Genomic DNA, 20,828 nt, shown 5'->3' with positions numbered 1-20,828 from the left:
TGCTCCAGGGACCCCTCCCTGCCAGGTCGCTGCTGCAATTTGGCTTCATCATTGTGCTCATGGTTCAGCTCCCGGCCAGCAGCTCCCGACTTGCCCTGCAGACACAGGGATGGGGCTCCCACGGTGGCTGTGGCCACCTCTCCCTGGCTTTCCTGAACCCTGCCTACCTTGTTACGCCCTGCAGTCGCACCATCTGCTTTCTGCTGGGATTCCCACTGGAACAAGCGCCCTCTCTTCACATCCCCCTTTACAAACCAGTCCCTGCTGGTGGGGATTTGTGTATTTAAAATCCCCGATTTAAAATATCATTTCTTTTCACATTGCTAATGGCCCTGCACAAACTTTACTGTCCCCACCACTTTACTGAATGCTCGAAACCAATGAAATTTGTGTTACATTCCCTCCCACGATGAACCCATTTGTTCGAAATCGTACCCATACATACTTCTCCCTACTGAACAGCCACTGTTCAGGGCAAGAACAATTCGGTGTTGATGGCGTATTTGAAGGACTTGAGTTTTTCCCAGGTTGTCTTCATTGCAGGATGAGTGTACGCGGAAGGAATATGCATGTGACCCTGGGGTACACCTCATTACCAATGATTTTCCTACAGGAAAGCAGGCTGGCCTTGAACCCGAGGCCGGAGGGAGCAGCCTGGTCAGACTCGCATTTTGGGTCTGCCGCTCTAGCTAACGTGTGAAGGTAGGATATGAAGGAGACAGGAAAGTGTAGGAGAGTCCAGTTAGGAGGCAACTGAAGGCTGTCACCCAGATGAGAGAGGACAAGAGTCTAAACGGAGAGAGTGGGGTAGCCACAAAGATACACGACAAAGATGAGAAAGGCGTGGACAGCTCCACAAGAAGATCTTGGTGACGAGTGCAGGAGAGCGCCACTGAGCGAGACAGAAAACGGAGGGATCTGGGCTGTGAGGTGGATGGAGCCTCTGCTGTGTGCCTGGCAGGATGGAGAGTAGAGAATATAAATAGGAATAACACACATGACTGCATCCCGGGAGCTCACAGCCCAGCTGATGTCACCGAGGGCAGGTTGTCAGGTGCCTGGAGAAGATCAGACTTTGGTACGTGATACTCCAGAGGGAAGCTTGGGCTCTGCCACCCACAAGCTCTGTGACCTCAGGGAAGTCACTTTCCCTCTCTGGGCCAGTGCCCTTACTTATTAGCTGGGGCATGAGCTTCAATTAGCGCTTCCCAACAGAGGTCAATGGCAGAATGAGCTTGGGAAATGTTCCCTGGTGAATCACCCTCTCAGAGACCGGCACACAGCAATATGAAAGGCTCAGTGTGGTTTCGCCGCCAGGGGAATTGGGGGTTTGCAGACGCTCTTTGGGAAACCTCGGCTCGGATCTCTGTTGAGGTCCCTCCGTCTCCTCACATCTCTAAGGACATGATCCCAAAGACTCACTGTTGCAGCCTGAGATGGGGCGTGGGTTCCTTTATGCGGAGTGCGGGAGCCAATGAGCTCTTTCTCAAGGTTAGTGTGAGTCCTTGGGGAACATCCCTGATAGGAACAAGAGCTATTTGGATTCAAATATATACGTGGGGGTCTTTAGATTGTTTGAAGAGTGGTCAGAACTTATGGCAATACCTTGAAATGCAGCCCATCTTGGGAACGGACCCTGTACAGAATTTACCTCCTTGAGAGGAGGAAGTGAAGATGGAGGAGCGGTGATGCGCGAGAAAACAGGGCTGGATCAGGCGAGGGGCCAGAGGTGAGAGGGCCCCCAGGCCAGGAGGGGAGAGAGCCAAGGGTCATGCTGGCAAAGTCATTTTGGGGAGAAGAGAGGAAAAGTTTTCCATCCCAAAGACAGCTCGCATTGACAGAATTCCAGATATTGGTCAAAAGAAGTCAATTTGCAAAAATAAGACAAAGAAAGTAAGAATTCTGTCTGCTTGTCAACATGAACACACAAGGACCTTGCATCTCTTCTTGGTTCCCCATGCTCCTTGGTCTGTGAACTGATTACTCCAACCAAATAGAACAGAAAAAATAATAATAATTTATTTCGATGCATCACCATAAAAGCATAGAGAACAAGCGGGACCAGCCAAGATAGTGATGGGAACGGCTTTTTCTGGAGAAGTCCCCTCAGGTGGACATATGCCCCTTGATGAGGGCAGGGGTCAGAGGAACTTAAAATTTTAGCCCCATTATATTATGGGGCAAAGTGCAGAATGACCCTCCCTGCATGGCCAGTGGCAGGTGTGAGGCAGGAGAATGGTCATCAGTCAGGATTCCCCTAAAGACGCAACTCACCTGTGCCCTTGGGAAGCCACCTGCTCTCCTGCAAGGATGGACTTGAGATGCCCTGCGGGCTGCTGGGAAGAAAGAGCAGCCACTAACAGGCACTCAGCCAGTCAGACACGCCATGATCTCTCCCCAGCTCTGGACTGCCCCACCGTGAGGAACTCTGGCCCTGGGGCATGGTCTGTGTGTGTGTACGTGTGTGCACGCACGTGTGGTGAGCAGAACAGGATGGAGCCGCCATTCCAACAGAAACCTCCCTGCAAGGGCTACACCCAAATCCCAGGGCATGTGAGCGCTTCCTCTGTTCCCCTAGGCCACCGCGTCCTTCCAGACCCTGCGCAGGGGTCGCCTCCGCTGGAAGGCTGCCTCTGCCCACCCTGCCCTGCAGCCTCCCCTCCTCCCTCCATGAGAGCATAACGCTCTCAGTCTCCATTAGTTACTAAGTCACATAGCCTTGCTGGGCTAATTTTATGTACCCACTGATTATTTCAAACTCAAATACAACCTCCCCAGGGGCAAGGACCTTGCCTAACACTTGTTGGTGTCTAGAGCCTGGCACGGGGTCCTAGCCCTGAGAAGGACCTCTATCTGTGGGTGCCGTGCCTGGCATGGGGAAGCCAAGGTCTTTTGCTAACACTCAGCTGAGTGAGCATAGACTACCTTTCCATGGACACCACTGGGGTTTGTCTTTCTGCAAAGAAATATTTCATTCTACTTTCTGCTAGGGGCAAGTCTTTACTGTGTTTTATATTAGCGACAGCTGCATTATTTGTCCTTGCCTCTTTTCAATGCCTATCAGCTCACTAACCTCCAAGAACGCAGGAAAGGAGACAGGATGACTGGGGGAGGGGTGGCAAGACCCTTCTTGTCCCCAAATGCAGCAACTGTACAATTTGGTAACTGGTGTAATCAAACTACTTAGGAAACAACTGATTACTAATTGCTATTATTAAGGATGTCAGCATTCCATGATTTTGCTGCTGATGTATTATATACAAGTCAAGATGCTACTTGAATTCTTGATTGAAATAGAAAACTAGAGACATTATGTTGTGTTTGGGGTAATGGTATTTAAGCGTCTGGAGGCAAGTTAAAGAAATACTAATTGGGTTTTTATTAAGAGATCTCACCCAACAGCATGTATGGGTGGGGAAGGAGCATGGGTGAGCATGCGATGGACATGTGTGCGCACTTCGAAATGGGGTCCATTTGCGAAAATCAACTTCTCATCCAACCAGTGCCCCTTCAGGCTGGACGCTGAGTACGCCATGATGTTAGGGCCACAAGTACCCCTTCCCTGCGCATGGAGGGGCAAACTGAACAGATGAATGTCACTTAAACGTGCACAGCTCCTGCCTTAGAGGACTGGTACTCAAACACAATGACAAGAGCGTGCACTTTGCTGGTGGCTCTGAGACGTGTGGCACGATGGAAGGGCAGGAGACTAACAGCGAGGTGACCTGGGTTCTTGACTTGGCGCCATCACTACTTGTGTGGTCTTGAATGTGTCAGTCTGTCTCTGAATCTTAATTTCCGCCATTATAAAAATGGGATTGATCAGGTCATCTCTCAGTGTCTTTACAAACTGGACTGACTAGGGCTCGAAGAGCAAAGACTTGTGTTTGTGGAGGGGATAACAAAACTCCATTGCTGTCACAGGTATGGTGCATCGTAAGAGAGGGCTGTGTGGGCCGGCCCCGCCGTCCAAGGGATGGCCAGCTCCAGGCTAACTCGTCAGGGAAGGTATTGCCTGGCAGGCTGCTGGGAGACTGGTTTATGAGCTCCAATGCAGCAAATAAGCAACAGGTTGGTCCAGAGCCAGCCTTGTTCTGATGGTTAGGGAGAATAGGTCCCCAGTCCAAAGCATGTTAGAACTGGAACCAGCCTTAAGTGGAGGCAAAGTGAGAAGAATCCTATGCAGTGAGGACTTCTACTGGGCATGCACCTTCCAAGGGCTGTTGTCTTTCCCACTTTTGCAGCTGAGGAAAATGAGGCTCAGAGTGGTTGAGTGACATGCCTGAGGTCTCACAGCTAGTAGGAGGTATAAATCCATTGCTCTTCCTGGCATTCCGTGATGCCTGGAGTTCATCCTACACCTGTATTTTACACCTAGACACGGAGGCTCATGTTTGTTCCCTTCCTGGTCAATAGCCAGTCAGGAGCAGCGTGTAAACTAGATATGTTTCCTGACTTGTGGTCAAGGGCTCTTGATGCCTGCCCACCCAGAGACATGTTGCAGGAAGATCTACAAAAAATTTCCTCGTTGAAGCTGTGTGCAACACTTTGACTTGACATTACACACACACACGCATGCACACATGCATGCACACACACATACACACACGCACACACAACATCAATAGCATGGAGTCCTCGAATTCAAATAATTCAGCAAAAGTATTAAGAAAAAATATGGACGAATGAGTGGGGTGCTCGGCTGCAGAATAAAAACAGAAATGGGAGGCAGGAGGTCAGCGATGACAGAGAAGGATAGAGAGGAAAGCGCTGTGCCGTCTCAACTGCACACTCTGATGAGAATGTGGGGGCAGGGGGACCCTGCTCGAAGCAAAATGAAATTAAACCTTTCTAAGTACTTATAAATCAGCACCTAATGACACTATCCCACCACCAGCCGCAGCATTGCTCTTATTACTTTGATTCACAAGCCAGGAAAAGATCCGGAATTATGCACAAATTATTGTCCCATCTTCTTAATTAACGCTGATTGCAAAATTCTTGCTAAAGTCCTTGCTAACAGACTCAATTATGCGCTGCCTGAATTGATTCACCCAGATCAAGTGGAATTTATTAGAAATACACTTTCCTACAATAACATCAGATTATCTTTGAATCTAGTTAAATTATTTAGGGATAAAACGGCTCCGGCACCAGCCCTTCCTTTAGATACAGAAAAATGTCTCCCACGACCTAAAATGAAAATATTCCTTTGCTTCCTACCGGACACACACCCTAGGCTCCTTTTTCCCCAGAAGCAGGTTGAATCACTTTGATGAGATGAGATGCATGCCTTAGAGCTAATGGTCCAGCTTCAAAGCATATGGGCAGGAAGAAAAATTCAACCGGGTCACGTCTCAGCTCCCCCCAATATGAACCGTCATTGCCTGTGGAACGCAGTGAAATTGCAATTAGACTAAATCAGGATATTTTCAGAATCAAAATTGAGAAACAGGCTAATAAAGAAATAATGTATGCTGATGACATACTTCCATTAGCCTCACTCCCAAGCACACTGGAGAATTGTGAAAGAACAAAAAGAACGGAGGATAATAGTGAAGAGGCTTTCTACCTTTCCAGATAACGATGGCTCCTGCAATGGTGTGCAAGCTTAGGAAATAAACATGCTGAAGGAACTAATTAGAAATGGCAAACACCCTGTCTACAGCCTGGTTCCACTTCTCAATCCCAATTTCCATCATTTTCTAATACCAAATTCAACAAGTGGATGTTGAACAGGGACTGGGTTTGTCCTAGTCACCATATGCTGGCACACAGCAGGTATACAACAAATATTAACAGAACACGTAGCATAAGGAAGACACTAAAAACCTGGGCCTTTGAAAAATGAACATGTTCTTGACAGGCTATGATTGAAAGAAAGGGAATCCAAGTAAAGGGAGCAGAATGAGCAAACGTGAGCACACAGGGGCATGCCACCTTGTACGGGGAAGCAGGACCCCCCTGGAAATTGGGGTATGTAAACTAGAGGACAAAGAGGAAAACCCAGGCAAATAAGTTGGGACTGTATTGCATGAGGCCATAAATTCTAGACATAGGTGTTTACACTTCTTTGGAAAGGCACCGAGGAGCCAGGCAGCAATGGAATGAGATCATTTAATTTGGAAAAAACAAAAAACTCTTACATATGTAGGAAGGATAGAGGTGGAAAGACTGGTGCCAGGGAACATGGCTAACTACTACACACCCACTCTCCTTTCCTTCTTTACCAATAAAGTCCCAAAGGTGCCCAGCTGGAAAAAAATACATTTCCCCTCCTCCCTTAAAGCTAGCACTGGCCTTGTTCTAGCCAACAATGGGCTTAACAGCAGGTTGAACATGACAGAATCTTCCTTCACGTGAATTGAAAACAGATCAATAGAATAGATCCAGTCTGAAATACAGAAAGTAAAACAATTAAAAATAAAATGAACAGAGACTGTGGGACAATATAGAAGGCCTAACCTATTCAACTGGACCCCAAGAAAGAGAAGAGAAAGAGAATGGAGCATAAAAAGTATTTAAAGAAATAATTACGGAGCATTTCCCAAATGTGATGAAAGACACAAATTTACAGATTCAAGAAGTTTAGCAAACCTGAAGCAGGATAGACAGGAAAGAAAGGAGTCAAATACGTGCCTGGGTACCTGGATGCTCTGTTGATGGTTGTTGAGTCAAGTTTTCCCTGAGAATAAAGAACAGGTTTCATTCAAGTGAGAAAGGTGTGGGAACGGTACACAGGAAGAAGGACACAATAACAGTTTCATGTTGGAGGTGCATGTAATTCTCCTTCCCACAAGCTTGCAATGGTTTTCTACTGCCTGCAGAGAAGGCCAGCAAACCATGGCCCGAGGACCAGCTGCCTGTTTTTATAAATAAAGTTTTATTGGTACACAGCCATGCTCATTCATTTACATATTGTCCATGGCTGTTTTTGTGCTACAGTGCAGACTGAGTAGTTGCCACAAAGACCTTATTACCTACAAAACATAAAATATTTACTATCTGGCACTTTACAGATAAACTTTGGTGACCCTTGACCAACAATGTACAGTTCCAATTTTATAGCAGATGTCCAAGGACCTAAATGATGTGCTATGAGCTAACCCACCCCACCATCTCTCCCAGCATCCTTTCACCCATCCTATACCCCAGTGACTCTGCTCATTAATGGTGCCACTCAGAGTGCAGTGGGAGGTGTTGCTCCACAAAGTGTTGGCCGTGGAAATCTACAGTAAGCATTTAGAAACATGGATGCAATTTGACAGTTAACACACATCGCTGGACTTGTAATTATATGTCTTTTTCCATTTTATTTTTTTCTTGTAATTAATTTTAATTGTATTTCAAAAGAGAATCAGTCTGTGACAAATTGGGACCAAAAGAAAACTCCCTGGTCCTTCCCCTCAGATGAGTGAGAATCTCTGGTCCAAACCATGCCTCAATGACACCGTGAGTCCCTTTCACCTTTCTTGGCCTTTGGGTAGGCCATCTCTCTGCTCCCCTGTCTTCACCTGCTCTGACAGCATGCCCACCTGCCCTTCCAGGTGCCCTAGGAGCCTCAGGGCTCACATCTTGATGCTGAGTGGCGTTTGCCTTGCAGGCTATTTGCTGGGGATCAACACCTGTGAAGGACAGGAGGAAAAGCCAGATTGGCAGAGAGGAAGCTGATCTGTGACACACGCCCACAGTGCGTTGGCAAGGCCCCAGGGGAGGCTTGGAGCTGACGCATGTGCCACAGTTTTCCCACACCCGGTCAAAATGGCAGGACCATTCTACCCCCACCTGGGTCGGGCACTGTATCTGCTGCTCAGGAAGGGTATTCTTGGAGGAGGCTCCTCTCTGAAGCCCAGGCAGACCCTGAGGGAGCTGACAGCTGGGGTGACAAGTCCTCCCTAAGTGTGGGGTCTGGGCAGCACATCTCTGTGTCCACCAAAGGGCCCAGGCTCTGCTGCTCACCTGGGCTCTGGTCCCTCAAACCTGCTCTCACCTCTTGTTTCCTCGCCAGACCCCCCCCCCCCGCCTGCCTGATTGCTGCCTGGGTTCCTGAACACCCGCCTTACAGCCTGCACCCTTGGCCCCGTGCAACAAAGCCCTGAGGCTGGTGACACCTGCCTGTTGCTTAGCCCAGAAAAATAGGATGCCGCTCCTCCAAGCCATAGGGAGAGAGGACGAAACAGACACCCTCAAGGGGACACGAGCCATCCATACCCTTCAGCGCCCTCTTTGTTTTGCTCAGATGCCACCTGTGGAGAGAGCCTGTCTTATCGCTACTTCCTGTCACTCTAATATCTTACTTGATGCTTTCTCATCATATTACCTGGACCTCCATTTAGCAAATGTATTTCTGTCTTTCCCACTAAATGTCACACTCCTAAAGGCAAATATTTCAACTCTGGCTGCATAGGCTGCTAGTACCAGAAAAATGAGCTGTAAGTGTCAACACAATAGAGAATATTTCCAAATTGTATAGACATTTATGCTTCTGCCTGCAAACTATGAGAACATCACTAAATTCTTCCAAAACTTGATTTTTAAAAAACCTTTCACAATTTGATAGGCAAAAAAAAACCCTCATTATTTTAATTTGCATTTTCAATTTGTAGAATTGGATGTTATATATATGTTCGATAGTCATTTCTATTTCTTATGATGTCTTTTTCCTGCCTTTCTGTTGGAAGATCAAAGTTCTCAATTTTTGCCAACAGTAAAATAAGTAAAGTGAACTTTAAGTCCATCAGACAAAACCAGCCTCACTTTGCTCTATGCAGAGCTGCAAAACAACCAGGAGAGGCCACCAGGAGCCCTCTCTCCTCCACTGCAGGCTCAGGAAACGTCTCACTTCTGGAAGGGATATAAAGGATGACAGGGCATAACAATCAGACCTCACCAACTTCAAGAGAGAAGTATTTTGCTCCCTGTGTGAGATTCATAAAAAACAATCAGTCTTAACATGCAATTTGTCTCAAGAGGCAGAAGCTGCAATTTTATCATGTAATTAAATCCCCATGACAGTCGTAAAGAAGCTTCATCACCTTTATCAGAGAAAGCTTCAATGATATGCTCTCCAGCACCATCCCCGGAGTCTATAAATGTCCTTCCAGGGCTATTTACTCGCGGCTGTGCATGCTGAGGATCCGGCTGCTCCGTTCCACACTCAACCACGGTGGCTAGGCAGCACTCAAGGGCACCTTTGTTTCTGAGCTTCCAAAAAAGCCCTCCTGAGCTATCGATGAAAGCAACACTTGACCTTTGCGTAAGATCGCATCCATCACGAGAAGTCACTTTGTTGTTTTGCACGATCTGCACGAGGCTGGGTAGCAATGTCAGGAAAATAAGTTGGCGAGGTGTTTTTCCCCCCACATTGTGTTCTTCCACATGATGGGAATGAGATTTCTTAAGAATGTGAAATCAGTACAGACAATTTAAGTCATTATTAATAGATAGACTTGATCTGAGGAAGTGAAATGTTTTAATGTTTTGTTAAATGAGGTGTGCTGTACTGACATTGGTATTCAGAGAGAAGGTGCAGATACTTTGACATTTTTGGTATGAATGCCTGTGTGACTCACTCTGGTGGAGGGTGGACGTGTCCTGGAGCTCTTAAAGGCAGAGTCTTACACACCTGCCCAGCTTATTCTTTTAAAAACAAATTTTTTAATTTAAAAAAACTGTAGGGAGCGGGAACGAAGGAGGAGTGGCCTTTAGAAATTAAATAGGGAGAATGAGGACCAAAAAAATGATCTGAAATTAAATCCACTGTGAGACCTGGTCCTCTCGAGCTCAGATGGTAGCCATGTTAGTATCCCAGGGTCCGATTAATTTAGTACACGGCCATTTATACACACAATTCATATAGGAAGCTCGAAATTGACCAGGGTAACAACATACATTGGCGTATTTGAGAAAGTGCTCAGAATCTCTCCATCTCCACAAGGGGAATGACTTCCTGCCCTAGCTTGTCCGTTTACATGGACACTTGGCCCCAGAAGGAAGCAAGGCATTTGTCCAATAGTCTGGGAAAGAATCAGCACATTTGCCTTTCCCCAAGAACACAAGGACATGGCTGGGCGTCTTGCAGCCTGGGAAACTGTACCTCGTGGCCTGAACGTACGGAAAGTCGCTGACAGAGAAATAGGCTGACCCTGGCATAAAACCCACCCAACTCACATTTGGGCTCAGCTGGATTGAGGACCAGTAGAGCTCATCCTTAGACGTTTCTGAGGAAAGGAAAAGCATTCGTCAATTCAATGGCAGGATGCGAACACCGCAATATCACTTGAAAATAACAACCATTCACTCAAAGACTACCATTTGTATATCTCATTACAATTTCCAGGTAGATTTTACTTTTTCATCTCCTTCGATCCAAAGGGAAGAACTCCCTCTTCTTAGCTACCCACGCTACAACACTCGATATGGATAACCAGTTTTTGTGTCTCCTGTGGACAAAAGGTTATGCTTATAATTTGTCTCAAAATTATTCTTTGCAAAATTATGTTCAAATCCCGTTGACTACCTGGCTAGTCGTTAGAGAGAGTTAGTCTGTTTGCTCAGTCATCCAGGTAAAAGCTGGGTATCTTCTCCTACTTGAATTTTTGTCTTTCTTTTCCTAAGTTCACTCTACAGTATGTAATAAAAGACCACTGCAATTAAATTTGTTTAGTATTCTGAAATGGTCCACCTCTGCAAATGAAGTTCCTCCATCAAATAGTTCCCATTTGACAGTTCTTCTGAAGAACTAAAAATATGAAACGTACTAATTTGGACAAAATCATGTTCCTCAGAATCCCTCTCTTTCAAGAAGGGTGTTGCTTTGTTCAGAAGAATTTCCTGGACCAGCTCCCTGGAGCAGAAGTGGAAACTGGCAGGGCCTGAGAATGCACGGAACCACACGGAAAGGGAAAGAGGGAGGATTTTAATGGTTGCACCAGAGAGAAAGGAAGGGAAGATGGAGGAGAGAGGTGGAATAAGACCATGCCAACTGTGCTGGACCCCTTCGCACCTTCAGCATAGCTGTCAAACTCGCAAAGTGATGTTGTTCGTGGGCTAGCTTGAAAGCACACCAACCAACCAAGAAAAGTTGGAGCTCATTTTGTGCCCCAGTGTGAGGGCAGGGCAGAACATACAGTCTGAGCAAACTCAGAGGTCAGGGCAGCAGCAGGAGGCAAAGCACAGGTGCATCTGGGATTCCATGGGGGACTCCAGGTTCTACAAAGCCAAGGGTCCCAAGGAGTAGGAGAACTTAAGCTGACACCCAACAAGTTACTCTTCACAGATCTGCTCTGAAGGTTTGAAAATAATGTCAAATAACTTGCTGCCTTTACGCCACCTAAATTTGTGTATAAACATCCACACATCCATAGCACCACTAACCTCTGAGCTTAAAAGCAAAAGAGAGAAATTTCTAGTGCCAGAAGTGGGGAGACCCCCAGAAGCGCGTGGTACTTTCAGCCCCTTGAGTCATGAGGACACAGGATCCTCTGTGCCTGGGGTTTCCATGTTGGCTTGGGGCATTGATTGTGTCAGCCCATCGCTCTGGCTTGTTGAGATCTTCTGGAATCCTGATTGTGTCATGCTCTGTGTCATCCACCAATTTGATACCCACCTGTCCATACGTTTACTCAAATCATCAATAAGCATATTGTACAGGATCAGGCTGAAAACAGAGTTTGCAGCAGTAGTTGTCAACCTTGGCTGCATGTTAGAAGTACCTAGGAGGTTTCCAACAGTCTTGATGTTCAGACAGCACCCCCCATCCCATTACACCAGCATCTCTCAGGTTGGGATCCAGGCATCAGTGTTTTTTTTTTTTTTTTAAAGATTTTATTTTTTCCTTTTTTCTCCCCAAAGCCCCCCGGTACATAGTTGTATATTCTTCGTTGTGGGTCCTTCTAGTTGTCACATGTAGGACGCTGCCTCAGCGTGGTTTGATGAGCAGTGCCATGTCCGCACCCAGGATTCGAACCAACGAAACACTGGGCCGCCTGCAGCAGAGCGCGTGAACCCAACCACTCAGCCACGGGGCTAGCCCCTGGGCATCAGTGTTTTTTTAAAGCTACCCAGGTCATTCCATTTTACAGCCAAGGTTTGAACCACTGCTCTACAGGCACCGTGTGTATCATTTCTCCAGTTTGAATTTTTTAGCAAGATTTTCCTAAAGAAAGACCCACGTTTTTTCCATCTTTTCTAGAAGATTTTCTTGAAACCTTCCATTGCAGGTTGTAATATACACACCATGCCTACATCCCCTCTACATATTAATGAAATAACCATCTCACGAAGGAAAATGGGTTACCCATCCTGACTTGTTCCTAGTGATTCACAGAGCTCCAAATGTCCCCACTCCCTTTTTCAAATATTTCCAGGCCATTACTTTTTAAAATCCATTTAGGGATCTTGCCCAGGACTGATGTCAATTCAGGTTTTGAGGAATCAAATTCTTTTCCTATTTGAAAACTAAAGCTCTGGTCTTCTGGTCCTTCTTCTGTTTTATCAAAATTCCTCAAAGATTTTGACACTTGCTCAGCACCTTCATACACAAATTCACTCTTGGAAGAAGCTGGGTTTTCATACGATCTGAAGTAGGCAGGAAGATAAGATCTTAGTGGTATCTCAAAGGCTATGAGTTGGCTTTGACTAAGCTGAGAAGGAGGAGGATGATAAAAATGAGGTGAAAATGGCTTAACCCAAGCAAGGGAGGGATGGGCAGAATTGTGGAGCAGGCAGTGTGGAGCAGGCGAGAAGGAGCCCAACCAAGAGGGCGGGGTCAGGAAACAATATTATTGACTTATAACGAAAGGACATCACTCAGTTGGTGGGAAGGAAGACTGAAGAACTCCAGTGTCTCGGGGTCCTCTGGTCACTGTTTTTTCCTGTGTGATCCTTGAGGGTAGGATTATTGTATTTTTTTCATCTCTGAATCTCCAAAACCTACCAACATACCCTAGCACATAACATTCAATAAATGCTTATTGAATGATTCGACCGGCTTACAGGTGTTTGTAGAGTTTCTGGTTGTGTTTTGTTTTGTTTTTTAATGTAATAGTCACACATACAGCTATTCTTGTTCTTTAAAAAAGAAAGAAAGAAAGAAAGAAAGACACCTCTGCCATGCTCCTGTAGTAATCTACGTGTCCTACTTGTGAAACCAATGCTGTCGACCATGAGCTATTTTTAACGCTCTCACAAAGGACCAAGTCTGCTTCTGGACTACTGCTGCCTACCCACTGAAATCAAGCTTGGATATTCAGTGCACTGTTGACAAATATAACGCTGGGAAAGCTAAATTTAGCACAGGACGCAGGGTGGAATGGCTCCTATTCCTGGACTCACTTCCAGGGCCCCACCCCTTTTAAAAATAACCCATGACACTATTTATCCAGAGAACACGAAATCAACAATACAAAGAGATGTATTCACCCCTATGTTCATCACAGCATTATTCACAATAGCCAAGATGTGGAAGCAACCCAAGTGCCCATTGACGGATGAGTAGATAAAGATGTGGTGTATATATACAATGGAATACTACTCAGCCATAAAAAAATACAAAATTGTGCCATTTGCGACAACATGGATGGACCTTAAGGGTATGATGTTAAGTGAAATAAGCCAGACAAAGAAAAAACAAACGCCATATGATTTCACTCATATGCGGAAGATAAACAAACACATGGATAAAGAGAACAGATTAGTAGTTACCAGAGGGGAAGGGGGTTGGCAGGGTAGGTGAAAGGGGTAAAGGGACACATATGTATGGTGACGGATGAAAACTAGACTATTAGTGGTGAGCACGATGCAGTCTATACAGAAACTGAAATATAATGATGTACACCTGGAATCTACACAATGCCATAAGCCAATATGACTTCAATAAAATAATTTTTTAAAAAGATAACTCACAACAAAATATATCAGGTACTGAAGAATTCTGCAGTATAAAGTGAAGCTCAAGCTCATGTTGGATCATATCATAGTTGTGAGGAATAAGTCCTTCAGAAATGTATCTAATTAAAAACAGTCAGAAAAATAACATGGCAAATGGCTGTGCCTAGAGAAATGAGATATCCAAAGAATTAACATTGCTACTGAAATGAGCAGAGCAACTGTGGAATATGCAAATGAAGGGGAGGAGCAGCTGACTTGATTCTCGTGTCCATCTGATGAGGGAAATGGTCCCCATAGCATCACTGCTCGTCATTTTCTGTACGCTCACGCCTCTTAGGTCTGATAAAGGCTGCACATTCCTTGCAAGTGTGGTCTGTATATTCCTTACCCCTGCATTTTCCACAGCACCCAGGACTGTTTTAGGCACACAGTGAGCCCTTGAAAACATCTCTGCTGTTCCATCGATGACACTGATGTTGTCTTTGCTGCTGCTGATGGAGACAAAGGAGATCAACTTTAAAACCTGTGAACCGAGGTTTAAAGGGTCCTCATGGAGCATACAATAGACAAGGCGTTCTTATGAAACTTGGTAAGGCATCTTTACACGTCGGGGAAGGTGGGCTGTGCAGGGAAGCACACAGATCTGAGGTGGAACCCCACTCTGAGCATTTGGGTCCCTGCTCTTGGGCAGCCAAAACTCCAGGTTACCACAATGGTCTTCGCTAAGGGAATAAGGCAGCAGAGGCTAAGAAAAAGAGGAAGAGCCACTGAGGAATTTAAATGTGGTTGAGCAAATTTCAAAGACACCCATCCATTCATCCTTTCAACCATTTGCACTGAGGACCTGTTGTACGTGAAACATTGTTCTAGGTACTAAGAACCCCATGGAGATGAAGAAGCAGAAGCTCATGGTCAAGAAGCTCATTGTCAAGTAGGGGCACAGACAAGTAACCAGCCATGTGACAGGCACCATGGAGAGGGTGTGAGTACAGACATGAGGACCAGCCATGGAAGTGAAGGGAAATGAAGCTGAGTGTTGATGACTGAGAGGGGCCAGGTGACCAGGGGAAAATAAGAATGCCAGGCAGAGGGGACAGCATATGCAGACACCTGGAGGCCTGCGACACTGAGGCACCATCAGGGGACTGCAGATTCCTGTGCTAAAGTGTGTCATGCTCAAAGACAACAATGAGAGACGAGGTAGGAAACACTTGTACTCACAGTGAGGGGTTTGGGTGTTGACCACCTCAGGATTGAGAAGGTTATCTGAATCTCTGAGTCCCAGCTTCCTCTTCTGCAAATGGCACCAGGGTGCCTACCTGCAAGGCCCCCCCACCCCTGACCCAGGAGAGAATCATTTGCAAGGGATGCTCCGGTGGCAGCAGCCTCCTCCCGCAGCTCGTCCTGAGCCCCAAGCCCCTTGAGCCTCCAGGCCCTTCTGTATCCTCTGCCCTCAGCCTCAGCCCAGGCGTCAGACAATGGTGAAGACAAACCCATGGCCCTGTGACAGCCAGCTCAGGTAGTGATCGAGCCACCCACCAGACCTACACTCTCACCAATGCGAGTCCTTTAGCTTTTGAGGCACAGTCGATGCTGTTTATCTCCTGCATGAAGGCATCACAGATGGCCAGACAGACGGCCACGCCCTTCCCATCCGAGTGCCCGCTGCAGCCCAGTCTGTAGAGCAGATGTGGGTTTTCCCATTTGGGGGAAACCTCGAGGCCTTGGGTCAGTCCGTGCACATACATTTATGCCTGCAAATCAGGTCTATAATCAAGGGGAAAACACATCTTTGTTAAATTATAAGTGAGTCAATTTCCCCTCCACCGTTTACCTCTTCTGTTTTTTATTTTGGTTTGGCTTGGTTTTTTAATTGAGGTTACACTGATTTATAACATGGCGTAAATTTCTGGTGTGCATCACTATATTTTGACTCTGTATAGACTGCATTGTGTTCACCACCAAAAGTCTAGTTTCTATCTCTCACCATACACATGTGGCCCTTTACCCCTTTCACCCTCCCCTGGCCCCCTTTCCCTTAGGTCACCACCAATCTGTTCCCCTATCTATGTGTGTGTTTGTTTATCTTCCACATATAAGTGAGATCATATGGCATTTGTCTTTCTCCGTCTGACTTACTTCACTTACCATAACGCCCTCAAGGTCCATCCACGTTGTCTCAAATGGCACAACTTTGTCTTTTTTTATGGCTGAGTTGTATTCCATTGTATATATTACCACATCTTCTTTATCCATTCACGTGTTGATGGGCACTTGGGTTGCTTCCTCTGTACCCCTTCTGAAGAAGATGAAGCGTACTCTACTGGGCCCCCCTTTGTTGTGGAAAATCTCAGTGAGTGGGGCCCCCCAGGGGCCAAGGTTACCCTTCAAACTAAAGGGCCAACCAGACAGCCTGCTCAGGCTTCAGGGGGGCTTAGAGAGGAGGGGCGAGTCACAGGGCGGCTTTGGGGTGCCGAGGAGATTGACAGAGGGACATGGGAAAATAGATTGCTTAAGAGGTTCAGCTGTGAATAAGAGGGTGCTGCCTCATGAACCTGTTCTTTGACTTCAAGACTTTTTGCCTCTTGTCTTCATGCTGTTTGATTGCAACACCACGTAGTGACAGGATCCCCTGGGTCCCCAGGGTTAACGCTCGCACTGCATGGACGGTGGCTACTATTATTCGCATGTCGCTTGGGAATCTCTGTGCTGACTGTCCCAGGCGTGAGCTCCGCTGCTTCCCCTTTGCCCGTCCAGGCAGCGCCCTCCTGACCCCCCTTCCTCCCACTAGCATCTAGTCTCTCTCTTTTTTTTTTTTTGAGGAAGATTAGCCCTGAGCTAATGTCTGCCGCCAATCCTCCTCTTTTTGCTGAGGAAGACTGGCCCAGAGCTAACATCTGTGCCCATCTTCCTCTACTTTACATGTAGGACACCTACCACAGCATGGCTTGACAAGCAGTGCCATGTCCGCAACCGGGATCCGAACCGGCGAACCCCAGGCCACCAAAGCAGAATGTGCGCACTTACCCGCTGCGCCACCAGGCCAGCTCCTAGTCGCTTTTTCTAATTGTAATTCACATGGACATGGCAAGGGATCCTGTAACCCAACTACATTGGCCCGTTCCAGCTTCCTAGTAGGGGAAAAACAAGAATTGGAAAAAAGATATGAGAATTGTGTATTATCTATGTTATAATAAAAAATGACCTCCTTAATTTTACACAATATAATAAAGCCCCGAACTAAAGTGTACCAAGAAACTAGTAGGTTACTAATGAGGAGCTGTGACCATTCATTAAAAAATAAATAAATGAAGTGGCATTTCTCACCTTCAGCAAAAGATGTGCATTTTGGGATCAGTTCTCCACCACTGGAAGAAGCTCACAGGCCACCAGGGACCCCGGATGATGTCTTTGGGAATCCTTGGTCGGCCCCAAGGAGCCTCCCATCCAGGGACTCTCCTGCACAGCCTGGTTGTTTGCAGCATCCAGCGGGGTCTCCCTCGTGCATCCTCAGAGCTGACACAGCCTTCAGAATGCACATCCACCACCAGCGGTCACCGCAGCAGAGAAAGTGATGGGCTAAAAGCAAGAAGACCCCCTACGGAGCAGGAAAGAAAAGCCCCGCCTACTCGAGGGTGTCTGCCCTCATCCTGTGGAGAGCTGTTTTGGAGATGTACAGATGTGTCTGTCTCTGGAGTTCAAATCTGTGTAATCACGGGGGTGGCTGGCACTTCAGTGTCTCGGTGGTCACGCGACACTGGTCATATCAAGTAACCATTATCACATCAGAGCCCACAGGAGTTATAAATACACCACCGCTGAGCCCCAACTGGATGACAATTGAGTAATGACAATAGAAATAGCTCTCACTCCATAAGACCATCTTTCCCCTTCCTGAAGAACTTTTCTGAAGTCAGCGGCATTGCAATGGAGAGACGGCCAGAGCCAGTGAGGGGAAAGCTTCAGATCTTCCAGAAGATGGACAAAGAGCCTCAAGCTAGTGCCGGGTCCCCAGTGCTGGAGTACCACGCTGCCTTGGTCACAGGAAACCTGGACCGCCTCAAGCCCCTCATGGACCAGTTTTTCCAGGATGCCAACGTGGTGTTTGAGATCAAGAAGGATGAGATGGAGTGGCAGGTGAAATCTACAGCCACGTTTGGCCCATCAGGTACCCTCACTCCTTTAAAGCTCAATTATTTATTTTTCAGGAGCTACTAACACTCCTGTGAACGTATAGCTCCCGTGTGTAGACTGCTCCCGTAGACACTGCATTTAACATATGCGAGCAAACAGCGTCTATAAATGAAATTTGATTTGCATGAGTTTTGGGGTTGTAGGTGATGGATGTGAGGGATCGAATTGGAAAAGCCAAACTGATGCTGGACGTGCCTCTTGTCTTTATAAGAGCATTGGTTTGGGTGCTGATCTGCCAGTGCCTGCATCTGGCAGGCATGGAGGTGGGAGATGGAGGAGGAACTTCTCTCCTTCGAGTGTGCCTGGAGCAGGCTCCTGGCGTGCAGCTCCATGCAAGGTCCTTCTATGAATCCGAGAACACCACAGCTACAGCGAGGTGGCTGGGGCCCAGTCAGCATCAACAGAGGGACGGCTCTCAGGAGCTGCTCCTCCTGGAAACTGGGGAAGCATGAGGATGGGGGAGATGGGGGGAAGAAACCAGAGGTCCTTAAGTCATAGATGTCTGAGTGCGTTCTTGCCACCTGAACACGGTCGCTGTGTGATGGGCAGGCAAGCAGACCCCTCAAGCGGAGATGCCCCCTTGCCCCCACCTGGGATGAATCGACTTGCTGACCACCAGGCTGCAGCCAGGGCTTTCTGGCTGGCATTCTGCATTGGGCACCCTTCCCCCAGTGTGTCCAGATGCAACACGTTTACCAAGAGTGTTCATGTGTTGGAATCCACAGCAGCCCTTCCAGACCAAGAGGATTCGAGATTCCGTGGTCAGTGAGCCAACAGCCAGTGTCCTGTGTCCCTGACTCGTGAGCCCTGGCAGGCAAAGAATGTGGAAGGACCATTTCCAAAGAACTGACACAGTTCTGTTTATACCTCACCCTGGGAGAGGGAGCAAACCCACATCGCGGTCAAAGGCGGAGCAGCAGTGATGAGCAGGGGCTTCGAGGAAAGAAAATGCAGTTTGGGTCCGGGCCGCACCACCTCCCAGTGGAGGGCATCCCAGAGCCTTCCTGGACCTCCTCTCCTTCACCTGTCCCCCCAGGGGCGCACATCTTCCTCCAAGGGCTGTGTGATGATTCAACCAAGATTGCCAACTGTTTAAATGCTCGATTAACGTGGTTTTTTTTTTTTAATCACATATTTCCCAGCCTTCCTTTCTTCTTCCTTAATCTTTCCACCCCTAAGTGTGCTCTTTTCCTGTGGTGCACCTATATGACAGGAAGATGACAATGAAAGGACGTGAGCTGTTACCAAGGAAAGGGCAACCCCAAGAGCTAGTACTGGCCCCCAGCCTCGGTGCGGGCTAGGAAGAGAGGGTGGACAGTGCTCAGGGCTGCTGGATTCTGCTCTTTCGGCTCAACCCCTGCCCAAGAGCAGAAAGGACCAGACCTCGTTTGGGAGCAGCAGCCCCACGTGCTCTGCTCTCTCTCGTGTGAGAACTTCCTAGTGACCAATTCCAGCTTCCCCTGAAGGAAGCCTTGGGGAAGGGGCTACACCCAGCAGGCTCACAGTGGCCAGCCCCTCACTATCACATCCATGATGGAATCCTGGCCCCACCCAGCTCGCAGGCCAAGGAGAGCGCTGGCATCGAGGAGCTGATGGGTAGAGGGATGCACCACGTGGGGAGAAGCCTATATCCAGGTTCCTCCTGGTGGCAGAACCGGGACCAGGGGCTGGGAACTATAAGAATTTGTTTCAGGCTTTCCGATGCAGAGAGCTGCCTCAGAACCCGGGTTCTCCTGATGGACTTATGGGAGCTCATTGCCATCTTCCTGGACCTGGACAAGGGTGCTGGCCCTAAGCTATGGCTGAGCTAATGCCCACTGTGACCCCTTTCCATCAGTCCATGGGAAGACTTGGGAATCCAGGGTGGGTGAACAGAGCTGCTGAGGGTCAGGGGAGTTGGACTGGGGATTTAGCATGTCCCGGAGACTACAGCACCTCCTTCCTGCCCCCCAGTAAGTCTCAGGAAAATAAGAAGAATCGAGAAACAGGAGCTGGCCCCTGCAGGAATGTAGGTTATTGCTATCATCGAGGACTGTATCCATCCTCCCCCTCCAAATCAGACCCGGGTTTCACTGGGAAGGGCAGCCCGAATGCATGCAGGCCCACGTCCCCAGGGCTTCTGGCCACTACCATCCATCACCGGGACGACAGGCCCCCTCATTCCCCACGGGGTGTGCAGCCACCTCCATGCTGGGCCTTGGGGATGCGGAGCAGGCTGGAACTCTGCACCACGTGCAGGTAGGCAATTACGAGTGGTCTTTCAAAACTGCTCAGCATGGGTCCCCGGAAGGAGGTGGCCTGTGAAAAGGGTCCCCTCTGCAGCTCATTACAGCCATGGGATCGATTCTTCCATCATTATCAGAAGTCATTCCTGCCATATGAAATCCTGTCCCTTGAAGTGTATTCACCAGGGACTGCTTCCCCCATTTCCACGAGCGCTCCTGGCCGCTAACAACCTTCCACGGGCCTTTTGAAAGCCCAAAGTTTTCAGAGAAGTAAAATGGATAGCACCCGCTCCATTCATCCCTCAAGAAAAAGCAACCCTATACACACACGCGCACACACACACAAAACCCTAAAAAGCGCAAAGACACAAACCAGAATTGTGCTGAATGTGGACCAGCACATCAAAGCACGCTTCTGAAACTCAGCCAATTCCAAGAGGACTAAACTTTGAGTGCTTTTCTTGAGCAACCTTGGGGCTGCGCTTCAGTTTGTTTTGTCTGTTTTCTTCTCCTCTTAAC

The 20,828-nt window shown here is 47.6% G+C and overlaps 1 protein-coding gene and 1 long non-coding RNA gene across 3 annotated transcripts in view; one reads left to right on the top strand and one right to left on the bottom strand.

Moving 5' to 3' along the window:
- ASB18 (ankyrin repeat and SOCS box containing 18) overlaps positions 1-20,828 on the top strand; it is a 64,805-nt gene that overhangs the window by 2,018 nt on the left and 41,959 nt on the right. Inside the window, exon 2 of one of the 2 annotated variants that reach the window (XM_023642642.2) lies at positions 17,936-18,058. The exons of the other annotated variant lie outside the window; for it this stretch is intronic. Within the exon in view, the coding sequence (XP_023498410.1) occupies positions 17,936-18,058 (123 nt within the window). The remainder of the gene's footprint in view (positions 1-17,935; positions 18,059-20,828) is intronic. 2 annotated transcript variants of the gene reach the window in all.
- LOC138924590 (uncharacterized) lies at positions 13,393-19,286 on the bottom strand. The gene is made up of 6 exons (XR_011439565.1): positions 17,218-19,286; positions 16,918-17,021; positions 16,039-16,189; positions 15,447-15,657; positions 15,112-15,228; positions 13,393-14,381 (listed from the first exon to the last, which is right to left on the bottom strand). It is a non-coding gene; the product is annotated as an uncharacterized lncRNA (long non-coding RNA).

The sequence above is a fragment of the Equus caballus genome, chromosome 6 (genome assembly GCF_041296265.1).
Source record: "Equus caballus isolate H_3958 breed thoroughbred chromosome 6, TB-T2T, whole genome shotgun sequence".
In the NCBI taxonomy this organism is placed as follows: Eukaryota; Metazoa; Chordata; class Mammalia; order Perissodactyla; family Equidae; genus Equus; species Equus caballus.
The sequence above is the reverse complement of the archived record's forward strand: the minus strand, read 5'-3'. Positions and strand labels throughout refer to the sequence as shown.